Source organism: Ascaphus truei, chromosome 2 (assembly GCF_040206685.1).
Source record: "Ascaphus truei isolate aAscTru1 chromosome 2, aAscTru1.hap1, whole genome shotgun sequence".
In the NCBI taxonomy this organism is placed as follows: Eukaryota; Metazoa; Chordata; class Amphibia; order Anura; family Ascaphidae; genus Ascaphus; species Ascaphus truei.
Window position 1 is genome coordinate 31,991,525 of NC_134484.1, and position 24,004 is coordinate 32,015,528.

At 39.9% G+C, this 24,004-nt stretch overlaps 1 protein-coding gene across 7 annotated transcripts in view; it reads right to left on the bottom strand.

Annotated features, from left to right (window-relative positions):
• The window catches only part of PHF20L1 (PHD finger protein 20 like 1), a 103,089-nt gene that overhangs the window by 25,823 nt on the left and 53,262 nt on the right, over window positions 1-24,004 (bottom strand). For 6 of the 7 annotated variants that reach the window (XM_075581870.1, XM_075581875.1, XM_075581869.1 and 3 more), the window contains 4 exons: window positions 20,871-21,123; window positions 19,980-20,147; window positions 18,998-19,201; window positions 18-233 (listed from right to left, as the gene is read on the bottom strand). In XM_075581870.1, coding sequence (XP_075437985.1) covers window positions 18-233; window positions 18,998-19,201; window positions 19,980-20,147; window positions 20,871-21,123 — 841 coding nt within the window. The remainder of the gene's footprint in view (window positions 1-17; window positions 234-18,997; window positions 19,202-19,979; window positions 20,148-20,870; window positions 21,124-24,004) is intronic. The other variant, XM_075581872.1, reaches the window with a different exon arrangement.

A 24,004-nucleotide genomic window follows, 5' to 3' on the forward strand; every position in this document is an offset into this window, starting at 1 on the left:
AAAGCATGGTAGTTTACCAACTTCTGAATGCTTGTCCTTCTCAATCACTTTCTTTAACATTTTTTCCTGCAAATTATCAGTGCTTTTCTCTATTCCTATAGCAGGAGACAATGTCTCTGTCCCTTCAGAACTTATAGAAAGAGAGGATCTCTTCTTTTTACTCCCCTTGGCCGTCTTCACGCTGTTTGGCAAAGCCATCTCCACATGTAAGGCATGGACATGGGACAATGTTGCTGCAAAGAGAAACACAGAGAAAAAAAAAGATATTAAGGACATTCAGTTTGTCAATTTGTTAACCAAGTTGTCATTCCGCATTAAAAATAATAATGTAAGGCTTTTCTACATAAACAAATTGGAGTCACTTCAAGGAGACAGATTACAGAGTATGGGCAAAGCTTGAGAAGTCAAACCCAGGCCTCCTATTCACAATATAGAAACACAAATCCAAGTGTGCATTCTTTAGCAAATATCCAATTCGAGTGTGTGTCGTTTCAGAACTACTGAAAGAAGCATCTGAAAGTATGAAAGGGGAAGTGGTTTGTGAATAGATTCCGTGGGAGACTAAAAACAACGTAACTTCAGGTAAAATGGTACATACAGCTCAACCCCCTTATAACTCCGTGCTTGGGGTCCAAAGAATCACATCGCGTTATAAGCGGATCGCGTTAGAAATAATGTACAATGTATGCATTGTACAATAAAGCATTTAATATAACAATAATCGTGTTGTAAAGTATTCATAAATACGAAAATTGGGAGCCACGCATGCATCGCGCTATAAGCGGATTCGCGTTGTAACGGATCGCGTTATAACGGGGTTGAGCTGTACCATTTGTGAAATCACTGGCTTTAAAGCACTATAAACATTAAAAAAATACACTACAACCGAAAATGACAAGCAGTAAATGCATTTCAGAAATCGCTCTGAGCGGTGGACTAAGCTAATAAATACAACAAATACATATGCATTTTAACACACGCAGTGCTGGAAAACGCTAAAATCCATGTCACGCTATGTTTTACAAGACTTTATTTGCCAATCCCACCACCAAACATATTTGCAATATTCATTAATAAAGTTAATTCAACATTGTTACAGGGGGAAAAAAAATTATTTATGCTATTACGACAATAATTAGTCCTACAAAGTGCAGGTTGGTGCTTGGGCATAATTCTGGCGATATAAACAAACCTGAAAGTGTCATGTGGAGATGTTGCAACTGGTCTAAACTGCAGCTTTTTTTTCCCCCCTCCTGACCCGCGAATGTGGAATTTAAGTTACTCCTCATATGGAAAATACAGAGAAACGGACATTGCAAGCCAATAGACAAAGCTATTCTTCTGTCACCAGTATTCCCATGGACTTGAGAAAGGTCTGATGCCAAATGTTAATGCCTTTACTGGTTCATAAAAACACTGAACTCCAAAGGCCTTGTTAAAAAAAAAAAAAAAAAAAAAAAGTCCCGCATTTTAGTTTTATAATCACCAACAACATTTTGAAGTACTTCTTCTACAAGACCACTGGAGTACGTTTTTATGAACTACGCTCTATAAACCCCCGAAGTTACCGTGGCACTGATGTGCACCTGTGGCAGGATTACCAGTGTATTGCGAGTGCTCCAGTTCTCTCTAATGCGGTTACTTAGAAACTGCAGCACTGAAAACTCAAATCTGTTACACAATCATACTGTCTTCATTTGTAAAACGCCATTGTTTCATCTCGTCAAATGTTACATAGTAGATGAGATTGAAAAAAAAAAGACAGACGTCCATCAAGTTCAACCTATGCTAAATTTAGACGACCGATACTTATCCTATATTTGTATTTACATTATATTGATCCAGAGGAAGGTAAACAAAAAACCCCAGTGAAATATCATTTGATATTTCATAAAGGGAAAAAAATAATTCCTTCCTGTCTCCAAAAAATGGCAATCAGATTTCTCCTTGTATCCACATACTTCCCATGTTTACTTATTGGTATATCCCTGTATATCTTTCCTTTCTAAAAAGATGTCCAATTTTCTTTTGAACATATCTATTGTTCAGATGTGAAAGTAAATTACTTAAATTGCCAGTATACAAATAGCGAGCCTACACAACAAGATACTATTCTGTAGCCTACAATTGTGATGGTAGTGGAAGTGGACCGATGGCTTAGATTTAGGTTTTACAATTTAGGTTTACCTTCTCACACATAAATTAGTGGCGATTACAACATGTGTTTAATTAATGCCTATGATATGATACTACATACTTAAAATGCAAATGTGCTTATACTCCCATCTTATACTATACTGGTCTGTCTAGTAAATTATTGCAACAGAATGTTGAACTCGCTTGAAAGAAGCTTTAAGCTTCCTACGGCTCAAATGACAGTGCCGTATTACAAAGGATTCTAAAGCCAAGCCATTCCTAATGTTCCTACGGAACTGTAACGGAGGGAAGAAAACCAGGGCTCCACGGATTTGCTCAATAAACTAATTTATTGCCAATAGACTTAACGTTTCGGCATCTCATGCCATTTCTGCTTTTGAGAAAGGCCTGTGTGGCCGAAACGTTAAGTCTATTGGCAATAAATTAGTTTATTGAGCAAATCCGTGGAGCCCTGATTTTCTTCCCTTCGTTATACCCTGGATTGATACAGAGAATCCTGAACCAGGAGCACCGGTAGTTGTATCCCCTTTTTTCTGATTATAATAGTGTGCAGCAATTTATCATTCTTCTATTCCCTTCTGAACTGTACCCACAAGGCACTGTTCCCCGTCACTTGGTTTCCCAATACTCAGATGTGGAGGTTGGCACCATTGTAGAGGTAGCTATGGTCCTTCTTGCTTTTTCAGATGTACTTTATCTGCCCAAACTGTCATAATACAGCTCAACCCCCTTATAACGATGTGCTTGGGGTCCAAAGAATCAGAGTGCTATAAGCGGATCACGTTAGAAATAATGTACAATTGTATGCATTGTACAATAAAGTATTTAAGACACCAATAATCGTGTTGTAAAGTATTCATAAATACGAAAAGTGGGAGCCACGCTTGCATCGCGTTATAAGCGAATGCGCGTTGTAACAGGGTTGAGCTGTACTTCACATGAAAGTCCAGGAGCTTTGCATGAGGCTTTGGGTGTAACTGGGATCTACAGTATACAGTACATTTAAATGTATCATGGACAATAATCAGTAACAAGCAATTTAAAACAATATTACATTTTGAAGCAGGCAACTTTGCCCATAAAGAGGTTTTAAAAATAATTGACAAGGGATCATGGGCCATATTTACCAAGTAGTCTTCTGCCTAAAACCCCTTTCAGTCTATTTAAGTAATTGCGTTGTAAGACGTCTTCCATGACTGGAAGGTGTCTTTATGGAAGAAGACGGCTTCGTAAATATGTGCCCTAATGGATTTACTAAAACAAAATACACAGATTCCCAACAAGCTCCGAGAAAGATGGCAGGTTCCAAGATAGCAGGTTAGTTTCATTTTGCCAGGATATGACAGATCCAATGTGATCATTCTTCCTGTAATTATACAGGTAAATAAGAATTTTAACCCAGGTGAGTGTTAGGACCTGCTACGGTCATGCCTTGTAAGTGGCAGCAGGCATAAGACGCTTTGGCCAAAGGGTTAAACTAAATGACCCTTTTACAAGAGATATATAGGTATTGCACTGTGTATTTTTGTCACATTGGAAGTAGCTTTGGGCATTTTTGTTGTATACATTTACTAAAACCATTAGCTTTTGGTATAAAATGATTTCATGGTTTTTGTCACTACATTTTTTTCTAAATTAGTGCAGCTTATCGTTGATTACTAGAAAGCAAGGCAACAGCTATACTAATAACAGCAGCTTTATTTCATTTAGCGCCTTTCTCCCAATGACATTCAACGCACAACATAATTACAGTATAATTGGCACAGGGAGATAAAGTGACTTGCCCAAGGTCACAGAGAAGCCGACACCGGACATGAACCAGGTTCCCCTGATTCAAACTCAGTGTTGTTGTTTACAGTCTTTACTCACTGAGCCAGGGAGAAGAATCGGCTCAGTGAGTAAAAGACGCTGACTCTGATAACGGCAGAGTTTGAATCAGAGGACACTGGTTCAATTCCCAATGTTCGCTTCTTGCAACCTTGGGCAAGTCACTTTATCTCCCTGTGCCTCAAGCACCAAAATCACAGATTGTAAGCTCATCTGGGCATGGACTGTGTCTGTAAACATTCCTGTGTGCTGTAATTGTGAAGCGCTTTGTGTGCTTTATTTATTTATATAAACCAAAACTGCACAGTTCTATTAAAAAAAAATAAAAAAAACTTGTGTCAAAATATCTTTTAAAAATATTGTAATATATGCTTTATATGTTACCAATTGAAATACACATTCTCAGTGATGTGGCATTAAGTGCAGCATATTAGACTGGCACTCACACTCTGCTGAGCTATGACAATGAACTATGACAGGAGTGGCCAACTCCAGTCCTCAAGGGTGATCAAAAGGTCAGGTTTTAAGGATATCCCTGCTTCAGCACAGATGGCTCTGTTATTGACCTGACCTGTTGGTGGCCCTTGAGGACTCGAGTTGGCCATCATTGGATTAAGACCCTATCTGGATTGAATATTGATGTTTGATCAAAAAACTGAACAGGACAGGAAGTAAAAAATGACATGAAATTGAGCGTTATTTGCATATGCAGTCCCACTGAGCTGCACAGACTGTAGCTCTAAAGATGTAAAATCAATCAGGCATGTAGCACCTGTAACATTGATTTCATATCTTTCCAAGCTACAGCATCAAAATCTGGTAGCGAAAAGCACACAACTAATATTACACATCGATAACACCCCCCCATTTTGTTAGGGACTACGTATGGGGCCCTTTGTTTGAAACGCAACAGCAATTGCAAAACTGTACTTATTAGCTCAGAGTTATATCATAGGGACCCATTTGTTTCTGCATTATGTTCTTTGTTCAAAATAGACAATATAAATACACAAGAATGTTCCCAAATAATCTGTTTTAAGAGCAAATGCTTATACGTATGTTTACCCCCGCTTCAGCTTTACTATAGAACAATGAAACTGGTGCTGCAAAGGGCGTATAACTTAATACATAGTGGACAGACAGAGCCCCTGTAGATAGCACTCTGTTTCTGTATGAATTGGTGATTTATTTAAAATAACTTTATTAATTGACACTATCGTTAAAATATAGGTGTATAGGTGTATCCAGTGGGCTAGCCCATTCTCTCCATATGAGGAACACTAGGGCCAGTGAATTACCCTAACACTGGGCATTAATACACCATTGTATACTCCTCTGGATACACCTATCCATAGAGTTAGCCACACTTGGCATCATTTAATCATTGTTTTAAACCCCTATATTTTAACGATATTGTCAATTAATAAAGTTATTTTAAATAAATCACCAATTCATACAGAAACAGAGTGCTATCTACAGGGGCTGTCTGTCTGTCCACTATGTATTAAGAGCAAATGCACCTATTGGGGTTTTAGAAAGAACTTATGACATTGGTATGATGAACAGAGGTTTGAAGTAAATAGAGGGAAATGTTTAAGCATTTAGCAACTAATCAATAATAAAAACTATTTAAAAAAAGGAAAAACCTGCAGCTAAGTACTATACAGAAACACAGATTAACACAATCAAATACCGTACAGCCACCACAGAGGAAAAGGACCTATAGGCCTCTTTATCTGAGTGCTTAACCGTAAGTAAACAATGCAGTAATGAAACCAAGACGGGATGCTCAGCTCTATAGGGAAATGTATTGGAAGCAGAGAGAGAAAGGCATTAATACTTTCTATACCATTAATAGACCTATGCCAAACTAGGGGTACTTTACAGGAACAAATCCTCCCTAAGTCTCCTGGTCAGAAAGCGTATCGCACAGCAGATGCTAATGCCAATTATTGACTATGGAGACATAGTATATGGCTCGACACCTCAAACCCACCTTAGCAAACTTGACACAATCTACAATTCAATTTGCCGTTTTGTTCTCCAATGCAACTATAACACACATCACTGCGAAATGCTCAAAGAACTAGATTGGTCATCACTCGAATCTAGGCATAAAGTTCACCTTTCCTGTCTTGCCTTTAAATCATTTATGGGTAAGCTACCCAGCTATCTGAACAAGCTCCTCACCCCTACCACACGCAGTACTTATCACCTGAGATCAGACTCCAAGAGACTGTTCATGGTCCCAAGGCTCAACAAAGTATCCGGCCGTTCCTCCTTCTCTTACCGTGCACCCCAAAACTGGAACAACCTACCAGAGACTCTCACATCCACCACCAGTTTAAGTTCTTTCAAATCTAAGGCTGTCTCACATTTTAATCTGGTCTGTAACTGTTTCATACGCCCATAATATATATTTTCTTTAACTGTGCATGCAATGTCTTGTATATAATGTATACCCTGTTCATTTATGTAACTGTATTTGTAACCATGTATTATTTGTCTAAACCCTGTGCCCAGGACATACTTGAAAACGAGAGGTAACTCTCAATGTATTACTTCCTGGTAAAATATTTTATAAATAAAATGAATAAGAAAGGACTAACATTACAATACTGTGTTCAGTTGTAAATGTCATATACACAGGGATAAATCACAAAAATGTTGGCGCTCACGAGGTCTTTGATTTTATTCTTAATGTATTCAATAAACAGATCAACGTTTCGGGCCCACTCTTAGACCTTTGTCTTGACAAAGATCGGACCGAAATGTTGATCTTTTTATTGAATAAATTGATATTCTTCTTTAAAGACCTTGTGAGCGCCAACAGTTGTGTGATTCATACCATACCCGGATTCCCACTGGACATTCCTGGACGTGCACCCGTCCAGTGTATACAGTACCTCAGTATCAGGAGTGCTCCTAACCAAAGATATCTCCCCCCCCCCCCCATGTAGGACATGTTTTTAAGGTCAGACTGATGTGATGAGTAGTAAACTTACTTTTATTTTATTTTCTAGCTGAATATATAAGGAGTCTCACAAAGGTACGAGGGAAGAATTGTACAGAGGAACAAGAGGTCCTGTCCTCAAACTGGAGTTTGGCAAGTTCAAAGGGTGATCAGACAAAGTTATTTTTCACTGAAATGGTAGTGGAGATCACATAACTGTAGTCATGTAATCAAATCGTCAGCAGCTAGGACCGAATTACTCCTGGAATTGACTGCACCGTTTTCTTTTATGCTCTACAGCAGTGGCGTTCAACCTTTTCTTGGTTAAGGAACCCTATAATCATATGAAATTCTGCAGAACCCCAACCCTCTCTAATAGCGCGTCTGAGATTAGATGCATTGTAAGGAACCCCAAACTTTTCTAATAGCGCGTCTGAGATCAGATGCATGATAAGGAAACCCAACCCTCTCTAATAGCGCGTCTGAGATTAGATGCATTGTAAGGAACCCCAAACTTTTCTAATAGCGCGTCTGAGATCAGATGCATGATAAGGAAACCCAACCCTCTCTAATAGCGCGTCTGAGAACAGATGCATTGTAAGGCGTGCCTGTCACCCTAGCTGTCTGTGGCCTGTGATTCACAGCGAAAGGGAAGCGTGCCAGGGGGCGTGTCCTTGACGTTACATGAGCGGTTCACCCACATTGCCTGAACCGCTCACGGGACCCGGGACGTCGGAAAACAAAGACAAATAAATTTGTCTCGCGAAAAATCAGCCACGCCGTCGCTCACGTGCACACTCTATGGATGCTCCCATAGACTTTAATGTGTTTGGTCACAGTAGCGCTAAGCATGGACGCGGCCTAAGGAACCCTGACCCTATCTAATACTGCGTCTGAGATCAGATGCATTGTAAATTCTTGTGTTTGGTACACTTCTCCAATGCCATGAAAATTGCAGGCAACCCTGTAGGGATGCTCACAGAACCCAGGATTTCCTAGGAACCCGAGTTGAAAAACACTGCTCTACAGACACGTGCCAATAACTGATTTAGTTAGCATGCTATTAAAACAGCAATCTCGCCCAGAAGTGTAGTTTAATAAGTTAGTATCTTCTAGGCTAGTTCATTCTTAAAAGAATGCCCTGCTCTTTATTTTTATTAATACATTTATTTTGTGTTTAAAATCAGGATTTAAAAATATCTGCAGTGTCTGATACCTTAATAACCTTTAAGCTGCACTGAGCACAAGGGAAAGCTCAATTTAACCTCCTGGATACTTAATATCTCCTGAGTAAAGCACCGGATTTACAAAATAAACCGCATTGGAAAGGGAAAGTAAAGTGCTCTTTAAAAAGCCGCTTCCCCCACCCCCCGACCCTTCTTTTGTGTACCAGGACAGGAAGCAGGGGGTCCCCAGAACTGAAGCACATTATTTTACCCATTCAGGGATCAGAACGTCCGGGTATTTAAATCCTCTGCGTCACGCGGGCCAATAAAAAGCTGCAATGAGTGATGCTGCGGCTTCCTATTGGACTATGTCACGCAGCAGATTTAAACCATGTTTCTCTGGAAAGGACAGGAACGCACTTCTTTCAGTGGTAAGTATCTCAGGAACTATGAGGGATACAGAGCTCCCAGGTTCCCATCCTGGGGGGGAAAAAAAGGAGGGGTGGTGGTAAGAGGGTCAGGGGGGGGTAAAAAAAATGCCTGTCAGCGCAGACTGCGGCTTTAATCTTAAGGAAAATAATAGTACAACAATGGTAACAAGGGCACATCACTCGTAACATTATCAACACTGCACTAATATGCAATATTGCAATCTAGACAAGTGCTGGTGGGTCCTTAAGTGCACAATAGAATATTATAATTTCGCAAATTATAAATTCTGCCGCTTCAAAGATAAAATCGCTGATAAAAGCCACACAAGTCTTGATATAATGTTCTAATGCATTACTGCAAGATTTTTTAAAGTTACATTTTATGTAGTAGTCAAAATACCAACTCAAGGCTGCGGCTCCGGTGCCTGCGCGCCTGCCAGGCTGTCGGCACGTGCAGCTGAGATCCTCTGTCTGTGCAGAGCGGCAGGGGGAAAGACGGGGTGGGTGTGGTGGGGGGCACGGCCGTGATGTCACCCGGTAGGTTCGCTCTCATTGGTTGAACCGCCGGGGGGCGTGGCATGGCTCTGTCACCAATTCTGAAGACAGTTTTTCTGTCTTCAGAAAAATCTGGTCGCGCAGCGGCCAAGGTAGGTAGCGGGCCCGGCCCCATTGAGGGGCAGTTCTTGTCCCTGCAGCGCACACCATAGCGCATGTTGCAGCAGGCACCTAGCCTTACAGGTATTTGGCTTAACACTAAAGTTATAGATCCACCTTACAAATAATATTTCCCTACAATTTATACCCTAAAGTCAATTTTCCCTGCCTGATCCAATCTGATTCACATATTTTCAGCATTTCAAGTGCCATAGAAAAAGCAGACTCTCTATGAAGCAGCTGTACACTGTGCTTTGTTTTGCGAATTAGGCCCTACTGGGAACTGCTCATCTTATGAAGTCATCTAAGCACTACAAGGACAGCCAGATAAAACCAGCCGGCACTCTTATCGAGAAGTACAGTAACTGGCTTAAGAACAAGTATGAAGGAGGAAAATGTACGAGGCATAACGATTAGGGTTAAAAAAAGGTAGATACCAGTCAAAAATATATACACGCAAGCATTATTTCAACTGCACATGGGTGACGAGACGCGAACGTTACAGACCTGTACATGTAGAGACAAGGTCCTATTACTGTATGTAGGTGTCTTCAAAACAATGGATCAGCGATTGCCGTTATCCAAAAAGCATCAGTCTACAAGCACCTGTTCCTGCAAAGGCTGCTTGCGTTTGTCATGGGAGTCTGTCAAGTCTCATCCATCTATCTATCTCAGTTGTAAGGTTCCAAATGACTTGTGTGTATGCCTGATTGATGAATACTACTGATACGCCTTGCCTTGCATTTCTCCTGCACTCCTGAATATCTAGGCAACAGCCAACTGCAGCCACTGGGAAGGCCCCTCCTCACCTTTTGCTCACACATTCACAAGCAATACGGCTAGATTCTTATTTATTTCAAGGATTGTCTGCAGGAGAACAACCTTATAGAAAAAAAAAACATGAAGGACTCGGCCATGTAACATTGGTAATTTCCTAGTCAATGATAATATAGCAGACACAATAAGATATCCATAGAATAAGCCAGCTCAGGTAACCCTTTGTGCAGCTCTCAGAGTGCAATGTGGGAAAGGTTGGAATTCAAACACTCATGAAGTATCATATTTTTATTCTAATTACAGGGGTGATATTTTTTGTTTCTCTTTATGATCTGTCGTAATGTTACCCAAAAGTTATTTTATATATCGAACACTCGTTTAGCTTGCAATTTATATGTGTTCACGATCACTTTGCAGCAAGCTTCTGATTAAAGCAAGTCATATCAGGGAGTACACTACATAAACGAAGATATATTTGCTGATGTGTCAAATGCATATTGTGGGGAGCGGGGAAACATATCACTGTATTTACATTACCTACGGTACATCTATATGTTGCGTATTTAGGGTTAAGAGTATATCTGAGAGGATGAATATTTAATGTAATCCGCCAATAGCTGATGTGTGTGGTTTGGATGCATTGCTTCGGGCCACATTGACAGTATTAGACGATATACTAATACAGAGACAGGATCAGTGTTGCAGGTTGCATTTTTCTAAGCCAACAGCATCTCTGTAAATAGATCTTGCATTAAAAACCTTAAGTACGGTACATTCTTGGCGAAAAGCATATGGTTAGCAAATAGCCAGCGATGGGTTCATTCCTTCCCTGATTCGGTTACTGGTGTTACACACAGGACCTGAACATTAAAGCTTTTAGTTTTTCTTTGTAGTTTGCAGCATGATTATTACCTTAATAAAGCAGACAAAGCTTGGTCTCAGTTTGCATCTGAAAAGTGAAAAAGCTAGGCAATTATGAAGCACATCCCAGCAGCCTTCACCTTGCAATGATCACAGATTCAGTCACCATCTGGTACAGCACTTTGTTGAGGTAGAATACATTTGAAAGAAAAAAAACAAGGTTTTTCTAGCTTTGTGTCTTGAAAGGGCCGTGTTTCCCCATTTGTGTGCTTATTAGAGTGAATACCAATTCTTGTATTGCTCCTGTTATCATTACTCTATTAAAGTATAGTGCCATGGTCATTTATTACCAGGTGTCTTGTTCTGCAAATGTTTTAATTCAAAAGAGAGGGCGCATCTGTATGACGTAATGATAGGCGACTATCTGCAGTGAGACCGGTACGGAGGAGTCCGTGTAGACGCCTAGACAGATGAGTTATAGACGGTTTATAAGTACAGGGCTGAGTAATACCTTCACTTGATTGAGACTTTGTACGTTTATGTTCAACCGCTTGTCAGCTGATCCTGCAGGCTGCTAGCTGGGTCGGGCACTGCATAGTATCCCAGACAAGGCTACCGTGTTAGTATTAATACCACGAGCGGTATAGATTACCAAGGGGACTGTAGAACATAAATTGCAATGTTGCTAAAAATTCTGCCACTCCTACGAGAAGCAGCTCAGTGAGTAAAGACACCGACTCTGTAAACAATGACACAGAGTTTGAATCAGGATGACCTGGTGCAGTTTCCGCAGTCAGCTCCTTGTGACCTTTGACAAGTCACAATGTCCCTGTGCCTCAGGCACCAAAAGCCGGTTGGAACCTCATCGGTGCAGGGACTGCGTCTGTAATGATTCCTGTGTGCTGCGTGCGGCATACTGTCATTGAGAAGGGCTTTCAGTCCCATTGGGAGAACAGCGCTATATGAAATAAAGTTATGATTATTATTATTATGACAGGGGTTTGAGTAATATTAGCAGTGGTTGACAAATCACCAAAAAATCTACTCGCCACCTAGTACCAAACATATGCTGCTTGGGCCAATAGGAACTCGCCACGATGTTAAATCAACTCGCCCGGGGCGAGCAAATGTATAGGTTTGTCGAACACTGAATATTAGCAGCTCGTCTCTGACATAATGCGTGGCATTTTCATATTTGAGAGATTGCAATTGGAGCCCTTTCAGCGATTATCTTTCATATATCCCATGCTAAGTGATTAGCCATTAATTAGTACCACACTATATTTGGTTAGACTGATTATTTCTAAACATGCAAGTCAGGTTCGCAGCCAATCACTGACACTATGTCTCTCTGCTTTTAATATATATTTTTCCCCAGGATATAGGTTTTACATTTACTTCAGAATTAAATGTTCAGTTTTATATCCTGTATGGTGTGCTCCCAAGAGAGATTTTCCCCGAGTGGAGTCCCTTTTTTTGCTTCAATGATTGAACTCGGGCCCATAATAGTAGGAACGAACACACACACATTGCACTTGATGGAACGCTACTCTTTTCTAGAGTTCTGCTCATGAATCGGCACCGTTTTCATCCATAACCATATGAGGTAAATGGATCATCACAAACATATTTTACACCAAAGCACAGATCAAAACCACCTTCTTTACTAATGCATTCAGCGGTTAACCAAGGAACATTTTACACAGAAGCCGGGGTTTTCCTTAAAAACATACCTGCATTAGTGAGTATGTACTCCTACCCTAGCAGGCGCAAACAAAACAAAAATAAACAACACACTAATTGAAAGAGCTCCAGCCTCCCCGAAAATGGAGCTCTTCCATTATACAAAGCTCTTACCTGGCTTCTGTCACCTCAGCAAGAAATAACCTGCAGGCACTGCAGGGGGGGCAACTCCGGTCCCCAAGGGCCACCAACAGGTCATTTATTATTAGGGGTAGCCCTGATTCAGCACAGGTAATTGAGCCTCCTGTACTAAAGCAGGGATATCACTAATAACTGACCTGTTGATGGCCCTTTAGGACTGGAGTTGCCCACCCTGGAGGTACTGACTGGGTAATGTACAGATTTGTCTTTTTTTTTATTTTTAATTTTATTTTTTAAACGTCTCAAAACATCAAGATGTCAGACGAGAAAAGGGCTACGAGTAGGAATCGGTTTCAAAGTGCATTCTCAAATAGAACTACAATGAACGAATGGTAGCGACACTACCACGAAAAAAATGTTAAAAAATGGGTGACCGGTGTGCAAGTTTGTGTTATAGTGTTGGAACTAGGGATGTGGAATATATAAGGAAGAGATGAGGCAAACGGTCAAAAATAGTTGTGAAATACGTATGCAGATAAACCTTTGCACCATCAGTTCCCTCTCTGTGGAAGTGCATGCTAGTATTGAGCAATTATAGACATGGCATTCCTTTCATCAACAAAATACATAGTTACATAGTAGATGAGGTTGAAAAAAAGACGTACGTCCATCAAGTTCAAATTATGCTAAATTTAGACAACAGATACTTTATCCTATATCTATACTTACTTATTGATCCAGAGGAAGGCAAACAAAAAACCCCAGTGACCTATCATCCAATGACTCCAAGAATTGGCAATTGGATAACTCTCTGGATCAACATTCTTCCCATGTATACTTATTTGGTATATCCCTGTATACATTTCCTTTCTAAAATGATTAGCTGCTATAACTATGAAGGCGTTGGAAGGATCAGCTATGAAATGGCAGTCTTGCACTGAATGGGTTAAACTGCTGGTCAGCACTGAATTTGTTGCCAAGCTATTCATTTTCAAGTAACCAATGAGACCTCTCTGAACGAAATGCTTCATATGCTTCATAATCAAGTCAATACCCTAGCAACTCCAAGGAATGAACGTTGCTAGCACGTGTTGCATTCAACGTAAAGCATGGTAGAGAACAGAACAAAAAGTATTATTTCCCATAATATTGGGATTTCCCTCTTTATTTGGACATTAACATTTCCATCAACAAGTTACATGTTGCTTAAAGGAGCAATCATATGTAAAAGCACATGCACACCGCTGGTAGGTGCTGGAGGGGGGTACTTATCTGCCGGTGCGCTGTATCCAGGGAGGTCCAGACATCCCAGAGGTACTTAAGCAAAGGAATGGAAGCAGGCACACGGTCTTTCTAAAGGTGCAGTTTATTGTGCCACCAAAGGTCCAATGTTTCGGCAAATAGATTTAGCCCTCTCCTTGATAAAGGCAATCTATTTGCCGAAACGTTGGACCTTTGGTGGCACAATAAACTGCACCTTTAGAAAGACCGTGTGCCTGCTTCCATTCCTTTGCTTAAAGGAGCAATCCAAGCAATATCCTACGTGTTTTTTTTGTAATAAATCAGTTTTGTAGTATTAGATCAGGGGTGCGCAAACAGGGGGGGCGCGGCGGTTACAGAGCCCTGCGCTCGCACCAAAGGCATTTAAATTAAATGCCGGGGAAGCGGCGAAGGCCTCTGTAACTTCTTACCTTGCCTCTGACGGCTTCCGGCGACACGTCGCCAGGGCAACGCATCAAATGACGCCGCATGGTCACGTGATGTCGCGTTGTCATGGCGTTGTGACGTCAGAATGCCGGAGCCAAGGTAAGTTTGGGGGCGCGAGGAGGGGGGCCAGCCGGTAGGGGGGCGCAGTGGAAAGAGATTGCGCACCCCTGTATTAGACAATACTGCATTTTTTCCCCATTAAACTCAATGCCATTTTTAATCAATTTTAATATACTGAGTATCCATTGATTTCTATAGCTGGTGTAACCCACCTCCCCAGCAGTGCAAGGTCTTTGCAACACTTTCCTGTTTGTGATAATTTGTTGCAAATGTTCCCAGCAGTTTGAGCTGCAAACTGCAACAATAGATAATGTTACCTTAGCAATATAAGAATACATTGTAGCTGCTGAGTTACTGACTGAAGGATTGATTGAAACTGAAAGGCGGCCATTACATGAACCCAGAGAAGCAGGATCTTTGCTAATCCATCATGGGACAACAAATCCATCGTCAGCTTAGGTCATTTGTATTCAATAAAGGTAATCAAAGGCTGCATATATTACAAAAAAAAATGTGTGTGAAGTGTCGCTCGGAGTGCCTCTTTAAATCGTTACTTAGGCTGTTACTCAATATGACATTAGTAAAAACTCATAATTAAATATTACTGGATTACTAAATGTGTATCTCTGTAAATGTGTAGACTGTGAGCTGCTGATATCCCGGAAATAAGCTATGGCATTTATGGTGTGTGTGAGAAGAGTCTTGTATGCAGTTTGTCTTGTGCTGGAAATAAATCTTGCACCCTCCGAATGCTGCAGTCAGCAATTCATTCTTTCAAGCAGCAGCTATTGTGCACCTTGCAGCTATACGGATATTAGATTTAATGTCATACACTTTGTGCACTGGCGGACCGATTACTAAGTTCCAGGAATCTAGTGGTAGATATTTATCTATAACAAGTTGATTCTAGATTCTCATTATGGTTTAGGGTCTCTTTTTCCAGGAGAGAAGCATTTACACACTGCAATAACATACACTTACCGGGCCTGATTTGTACAAGAGACAGGGTTCATTTCTAATTGGGTCAGTTGCAACAACTGAATAACAACAGGTACACTTTGTGGTCGTGGGTATTTACAACTGCAACAGTCACCTCTTCCAGCCAGACACCGTACATCTGCAGCATATCTGCGGGGTCTCCAAAGCTTCACGTATAAACAACATAAAGCAAGAGCTTTTTTGAAGGTTCATTAAAAGGTTGACCTAAGGGAGTTATTCATTTAACTGTGATAGTGCCTTGAGGGGCACTCACACAAACTCCCATTGACTTTAATGGGAGTTTCAGTGCGATAGTGCCTTGATCGGCACTATTACAATTTAACGAATAACCCCCACTAGACTTATTGAAAAGGTCACTAGATCATTTGAGGCACAAAAATGTAAGCAGTACAAAGTTGTTATTTGTATTGTAGTCTGTTAAAGGACATCAGTCTGTATAATAATCTTATTTTTTCACTACTACACTGTATAAAGGGTTACTGAGCTATGCAAGGTATATGTGCCCATATTTACTAAACAATGCTATGCCATAAGACACCTTCAAGCCACTTAAACAGGCTATGCAAGCTGTCTTATGGCATAGCACCACTTTGGAAAAACAGGCCAGGGTGCCCTGTCCAATTGTGGTTACCTTTAACCAAGGAAACAGATGTTGACGGCAGAGAACCCCCCTTTGCCACCTAGTTAGCCAATTTTCTGGTCGGTTGTAAAACCTCAGACGTGTGACAGACCCAGTTGGGTCCGAAACGCGTAGGGGGAATATGTATGTTCAACAAAGAAACCTTTTCTTCAGCTTCACGAGTGCCCTCTGCCTTCCTACCATTGAACTCATTCATACAACGGGACCTACAACAGGAGCAGACCCTGGACAGCATATGGTGCACCACCCGTCTTGTGTTCTGGCACAGGGTGCACTACTAAAACCTCAGACGCCATTGGATCCCTGGCTTTCGTTTGTAATGATAGCCTTATGCCTGGCCCAAGTATTTTTTTAATTTCCGTTACTGCATTAGCCAGATGGGTGTAGTGTAGTTCTGTGTGAACCGCTGAATTAGTACATAGTACAGTGTGGGCATTTTCTTTCAATCTGTCATTTCTTATGACACTACAGTAGTAAAACCAGAGACAGAACAGTTTTGACCTTGCCGGCATCCTAAACCAGGTGCTCTTGAAGTCAGAAATGAGAGATCCAAGTGTGTTTCATTTAATGTTTACTTCCAGTTCATTCGCTAACATTCTTGTATGTGAACCACCTTTCTACATATGTGCTAACAGCACAAACTTTTACGTTCACGCCCCCCTTGCCTGCACCCCCCCTCTTCCTTACCTGCTCTTGGGCTCCACGCGTCATATGACTTCATGTGACGCGTTGCCATTTGACCCCATGGCGTCATTTGATGCTGCGTTGTCATGCCGACGCATAAGGGAAGAGCAGTTAAGTGAAGTTGCAGAGGACTCGCGCCTCCCCGACATTTAATTTACATGTCTGGGGGAAAAGCGCGGGGGTTCTGCAACCGTGTGCCCCCCTTAGAAAATCCCACGCGCCCCCCAGTTTGCGCACCGCTGTGCTAACATATACAAAACCACGTGGTTAAACTCATACCATGCAGAAGTAGTGTAGTGTTTTTATTATAACGATAACAAACCTCCAAGTACTATGGAGTGGGAAAACCTGATATATTCAGCGTTTCTAACAGCAAGTTTTTAAATGAAGAAGGAAAACAGGGGAAGTTATTAGAATGATAATGTGATATATCATCTGTGGTACTTTAGGGTCTTGAAGTGTTGTGCAAATATTTTAGACTAATCAATTATATGTCCATTAATAACCCACCCTGATTTATTTTGTTATGCAATGTTGCATTTTACATGATGAATAAACAGCCATTATGGACAGAGTATGACGGATGACTTCTGATTTCCAACTACAGGCAGTCCTCGTTTTACAACAAATGGCTTATCCAACGCTGTGCAATGCATACCTATGTTCATTTTTACAACGCCAAAACGGCTTACCCAACGCTCTTACGACGCTTTGCAACGTTGTGTACACACATACATAAACAACGTTGCAAAGCGTCGTCAGAGCATATATATAATATTATATTATACTATATAATATATTATTTATTATGTTATATTATATATATATATATATATATATATAATACAGTACATACACTATATAATTTATGTGTGTGCTGCATATCTTATTGCCCGCGTAACATATTTGGTGTATTTTAGTGTTAAAAATGCCTTCAGGAACGGAACCTTTCATTTAAACAGTGTTCCTATGGGAAAACGTGTTTCGCTTTACAACGTTTCGCTATCCAGCGCCAATTTGAGTAACGCATTGTGTCGGATAACCGAGGACTGTCTGTACTAGGAATGCACACAGTATATCCATATACATTTATTTATATACACACACAAGTCTGATCTGATTAAAGGTGATGACTCCAGCACACAAAAGGAACAATTGAGCTAATATACGATGGAAAAAAAATGAAAGCGAGGAAGGGGGGTGGGAATGTTACTTATTTACTTTTTAGTCTTGTGTAGTTGAAAAACAGCAGAGCTGCATAGACATATAAAGCAGAGCCCCCCCAATATGGTTCTAGTCCATATAAATCAAAGTCCAGTTAGTTATAATAAGGCAGACTAGTGATACACTACACTTTAAATCAAATCTTGTGCAGCCCCCAGGAGTCTTCAATGGGGTAATCCTCTCAAGCCCTCATGGCTGCATTCTGCCCCGAAATGTCGTGTCTGCATCAGGCTTCGCGCCCCTGCACACTGCTTCCCCACGGAAGAATTACCAGGGCTGTACAAGACTGTATATAAAGTGTAGTGCATCACTAGTCTACCTTATTATAACTATCTAGACTTTGACTTGTATGGATTAGAACCATACTGGGAGACTCTGCCCTGCGTAATAATTCTATGCCGGTCGTCCTGTTTTTCAACTACACTAGACTAAATAACTCACTTTTTTGCCTCTCATATTGGCTCAATTGTTCTGTGTGTGTGCCGAAGTCATCACCTTTAATCCATTATGAGGTTTTGGGGTATAGGAGGATACCCTTACCTCCTGGCATCAATCCTTTACCCTTTCTTGTTACGACAGACTTTGCTTTTGGAACTATATGGAGTGCTTTTCAAAAAACGTTTATACCTACTTGCAAGTCTGATCTGTTCATTACTTTAAGTTATTATGGCTTTAAAAAAACCTGTTCTTTGGTTCAGAAGAATGGCAACCGGCAGGTATATAAAATAAACCCATATTAGAGTATCTTCCCCTTGTTATATAATACGAAAGGAACCACAGTGTGGTTCTAGTACAGATATGTTGCGGATCAAAGCTAGAATAGTGACAGAATAAAATATCATCGGGAATCAATATTTACATGTCGAGAAAAGAGAAATGAAACACTTGACCTGTAAAACCGTTAAACAAAGAACAAATCAAGGGTGAAACAGCGCAAAGACCTTCACCTTCAGAAGTGACTGGGATGAATGAACTTACCCTTCCACACATACCAAAAAAATCAAGCTAAGTGCTTGTGAACTAAAGCTTTTACCTGATGAAGTTGAAGCTATTCTGTCATCAGCTACTGCTTTGGAAGAATAGGTTATCATTTGTATGTTTTCCTTTTCTTTACTGAGACAGTCAATGTGGAAAGTGGATTCTGGGACTAAAGGTGCTGTAACTTCCGCACTACGACTTAGATCAAGAGGGAGACAGTGTTCAAGCTTCTCTGGAGACATATAGGCAACATCGGGTACTATACAAACAAAAGAATGTGATAGAATATTAAAAATATGATGTCCTGCGTAACAGCCACATAAGATACTTAGCTACTTCTTCACCTAGGGAGCTGGATACACACATCTTGCAGGGCTTCACCAGCATAAAAAAGGATTAACCCATCACCACTAGTCTAAGAGCCCCTATGGAGAGCAGTGTCCATATGTCAGAACCCACATTGAATGCTGTAAAAATTCAAATATAGAAAACCTTTTTGGTTTTGTGATATATTCAGCTTTTTGGGGGTCAATATGCCAGTACTAAATATGTTATACATAGACCAACTAGTCAAACAGCAGCATTTAAACAAGACTGCTGTATTGGACCACTAAATAACCATTTATTGTACAATATTCAAATGATCAAAACAGGTGTTCCCAAATCAATACAATTTTTATTCTGAGTGCCTGCATACTGTAGTCTATTCAAATATGTGGAATGATTTTTTTTTTTTTTAAGGACAGATCAATTTATAGAATATGCATATAAATCGAGTAAACAAACTATAAGGAGAATTAGAAACATGGGAAATGGGGAACAGGTATACAGATTAAAGAAATTCAGACCAACTGCTTACAATCCAAATATGAAGTGGTTGCACTAATTACATTTTTATAGGTAAGGCATATTTAGTCCAATTTTATTTGAGGGCGCTAGTGGGACATGAAATACCGTTCTCTGCAGTGTTTAAAGACCATCCATCAGGATAAGTAGGGTCCCCTTCCCACCTGTTAAATGTTAAATGAATAAATTACCCTTGGCTATTGAAAGGTCTTGCGGAGTTTGAGGATAGCTCTGCAATCCTTTTCCACCACTGAATGGAGGGGAAGGGAAATCAGACAATGAAGTGGCTAATCGCTGGGATCGTCTTCTTCGATTGCTGCGTCCCGAGGACCTAGAAAGATTCACGAGGCGTGACGTACCTAAAAAAAAAGATCTTTCAATGATTATGGAAGGAGAGCACGTCACCCGTTAGGATTCAATGCTTAAACCCTTTCATTCCAAAAGAGACTTCAAGACGCACCACTCTAGAAAGTAAAAAGTATTAAGACCCAATGACAACATGATCTCTGTTAATAGATCGTAATCTGTCATACTGGGGAAGATGTATATGGCAATATTGTATTATAGTGTGCACATAGGTGTGTAAAAAGACACCATTTGTTACGAACTGTCATATTTCATGAAAAATGAGCAAGGGGATTTATTGTTATAATGTTGTGGTTCAGATTCACTTAAGAACACATCTGGTTTATTCATTTATACAAGGAGTAGGTATTGTGCAGGAATGCCATGTTTCTCCTCTCCTCTGACCGAGGAGCGGTCAAATCATGGCGATGCGCCGGAGGGGTTGTGGCACTCTGGTACGAGGCCCTTTCGGCATTCAAAGGGTTATATAGGTCACTGCCATTGGTAACATGTGTTCAAGGAGGAACGGCCTTATTACAAGTAATGGTAAGTGCATTACCTCGGACACTTAATGCCATGTCCAACAGGTGTTAAACTAAGGGAGACTAGCATACTTTTAAATGCAAACATACGAGGTACTACAATCAATTGGCTCGTACAAATTGGTGCATGCAGTGCGGTATTTTAGGACTATAGGGAACCTGCTATTTTTATAGTATATTGGTGCCTGTGCTCACTAGATGCATTTGTCACACGAGAGAGATGATTGGGTACAAGTGTCGGATCCTCGCCTTGCATTAACTCTGCAGCAGTAAGGGACATGGGGGATTTTTTACACCCTGAAGGATCTCCAGGTTCACGTTTGTCTTTCTTGCTGCGAGCCTTCCCTGAAGACATAGCGGTCCGTAACAGCGAAGGTTTCAGCGTGACGCCAGAACAGCTAATATCAGCTTCATATGGTTTCTGACTGGGAGGTTTAGGAGAAATCGCCTGAATAAAGAAAAATAAAAATAAAGCAAGATGACATATTTCTACTGCTCCTTTATCATATTTCGGTTTTAAGTAGCAAGACAGCAACATTATCTTTGAAGCACAGAATAAAGACACAACATTATTGGGGGAACGGGGGGGAGAGAATAATATGCAACAACAACAAAAAAACACTGGGTACAAAAAACTTAAAGCAGCAGTACTAGATCTAGTCGTATAAAGCCAAACACTGAGAATGCTTAAAGGTGCAGCTCATCCTAGGACCGAACTGTACTAAACAGACACGTGTAGATTTGGGTGACTGGTGCCATGAAACACCTATACTGTATGTATAATATTAAATATATATATATATACATATACATATAAAATATATATATATTTATATTATATTATACACACCAATAATTATTAATAAAATATTTTTGGTCAACTTGAAGGTATTGCACCATTAAGTAATCTATTGGTTCTACCAACGCCTTTATCCTACAGAAAGCACAAAGTCTGCTGTGTTCCCCTCTTGTGATTCTGTTAGCGGTGCTGCTGTCCAGCTGATGTGACCTGAACGTCAGGGTCAGGGAACAGTATACATGGAGAATACATTTGATGTGAATTCAAAACGAGAAAAGAAAATTAAATAAAAAAACAAGACAGAAAAGATCCTCTTTACCTAGTAGTGCTGCTTCAAGATACCATTAGAAATAAAATGTGGGATGTTTTCTATGCTGTATATTTAGTGATGAAATGGACTTAAAAAATACTTAGACAGACATACAGGTGGCATTAGTGGCTCAGGCATGTGTACAGTCAGGGAAACACACACGCGCACACACGCACGCACGCTAACAAATATAAACATTGTGGAAAAACTATTTCATATATATATTCTAGATTTCAAAAATATGTATACAATATGTATGACTAGAAAGCAGAAAGGGAGAGATGCTTCCTAAAATGTATTAATTGTTCTTAAAATAGCAAGTAAAACTACAGTATAAGTGTCAGTACAAAAGTAGTGGTACCATCACACTTCGACCAATATATACAGTACATATATTTTACACACACATACCCTCGTATATACACATACACACCATGCAAAATAGATAACAAATTTACCATTTTCCATTTCATGTAAAAATTAAGATTAACGGGAAGAAAGTTATTTCAATATAATGTGTTTCCACAAAAGAGGTGCGCATTGATCCTGGAACAAAGAACCTTAAACTGTATGTATGGCAGCAAATTACGTTTTCAATCAAAACAGGTACAATAGTCTTAAAAAAAAAAAAATAAACATCTTTGTATACTTAAGAAAAACTAAAAACCAAAGACCCAAAAGCCTGTCTTCTCATTAGTGCTGGCCACGTAGATTAGTACGCTATATAAAAAGAAGCCTATAATATCTTTTCTCCAACATGTACCAGGCTGGATGTATTTCAGATGTACTACTGTACATGACAAACTGAAGAATAGTTAATATAGTCAACACCGGTCTCTGAGACTGTGTGGCCTTTAATGTGTCTTTCTTCCAACCCCTGAGAGACGAGCATTATGCATGGAGAAAGATGGGGAAGGAACGCTTTCGTAGACGGAGGATAGTAGGCTCGTCCCCACTCCTGGGCTTCATCTTCCAATGGATCCTCCAGTTTATGGATTGCCAAGGAAGCTGCAGACCCTCCGCATTCAAAAGATGATACGTTGCATAAAGAATGAAAGCAGATAACTTCTTGTTCCGCAAGTGGCGACTACCGAGTTCTTTTAAACAAAGTCTTAGAACGGTGTTTAAGGAAGCACCGCACGAGCTTTAAATTGTCAGATAAATCTGCAGTTCATATTAATTATAGCCACAACATGTAAATAAACACATTTTATTGCACATTTTCACACTGGTGAAAGGCATCAACTACAACAACTCCATAATATTCAAATTGCTGCATACATGGTCAGCTCTATAGGAGAATAAAATAAGTCACATTGTTTTAGACAAAAAGTGTTAACTTAAATATTATTTTCTCTACATTATGCAACAAAAGGTACTCACAGGAAATAACACTAGATATCCATTAATGCAAATCTTTCTCAGAAGGAAACAAGAAATGTCATTCACAAAGGAGTGAACCTGGTTTATTGTATGTTAAAGGTTTGTATTAAATGGGAAATCTTAGCAACTTCAGAATAGTAATTGTGTTTAAATAGCGCACCAACTTCAATAAAAATATTGATTTTCCGTTTTTATTAACAAAATACGTTTCTCATCACTAGTGCTATTATAAGAATTATATTAACACGCTGTAAGAGAATCAGCAATGAGGTGGATTCTGGTCTAGTAAGTACAGAAATAACAGAGGTCTGCTCCATATATTACAAAAAAAGTTCTGCAACAGTGCTTCAGTGTATTTTATAATACAAATAGAGATGTAAACAAGCCTTGGTCATTGGTTTGTAGGCTTCAAGGTCTATCACTAAAACAATAGGCTTCACTGTATCAAATGCCACATCATTTCTTCAACATGATTCAATGCAGAAGCTACACGTTTGTGAGAAGGCATAAGGAAGATGGTTAGCGCAAGAGTTCCCATGTAAAACAATTACATTGAAAAGAAACAATCATTAAAATTACAAGATATGGCTCAAAAAGACATGGCAGGAATCGGACTTCCAGACAAAATACACCTGCTTCATTTTTTTTTTTCAGATTTCACATAGAAAGCGCAATGTCCACCCATAGAAAAGATGAAGTCAAGAAAAAGAAATTATGGCTCAGGTTACACATCCAGAAAAACAATTAAAAAAAATAAAAATAAAAGAACAGCACAATTCTCCAAGCAAGCGGAAGGAAAACAACAAAGAAAACGTAGCATAGTACAATGGCGTGCCG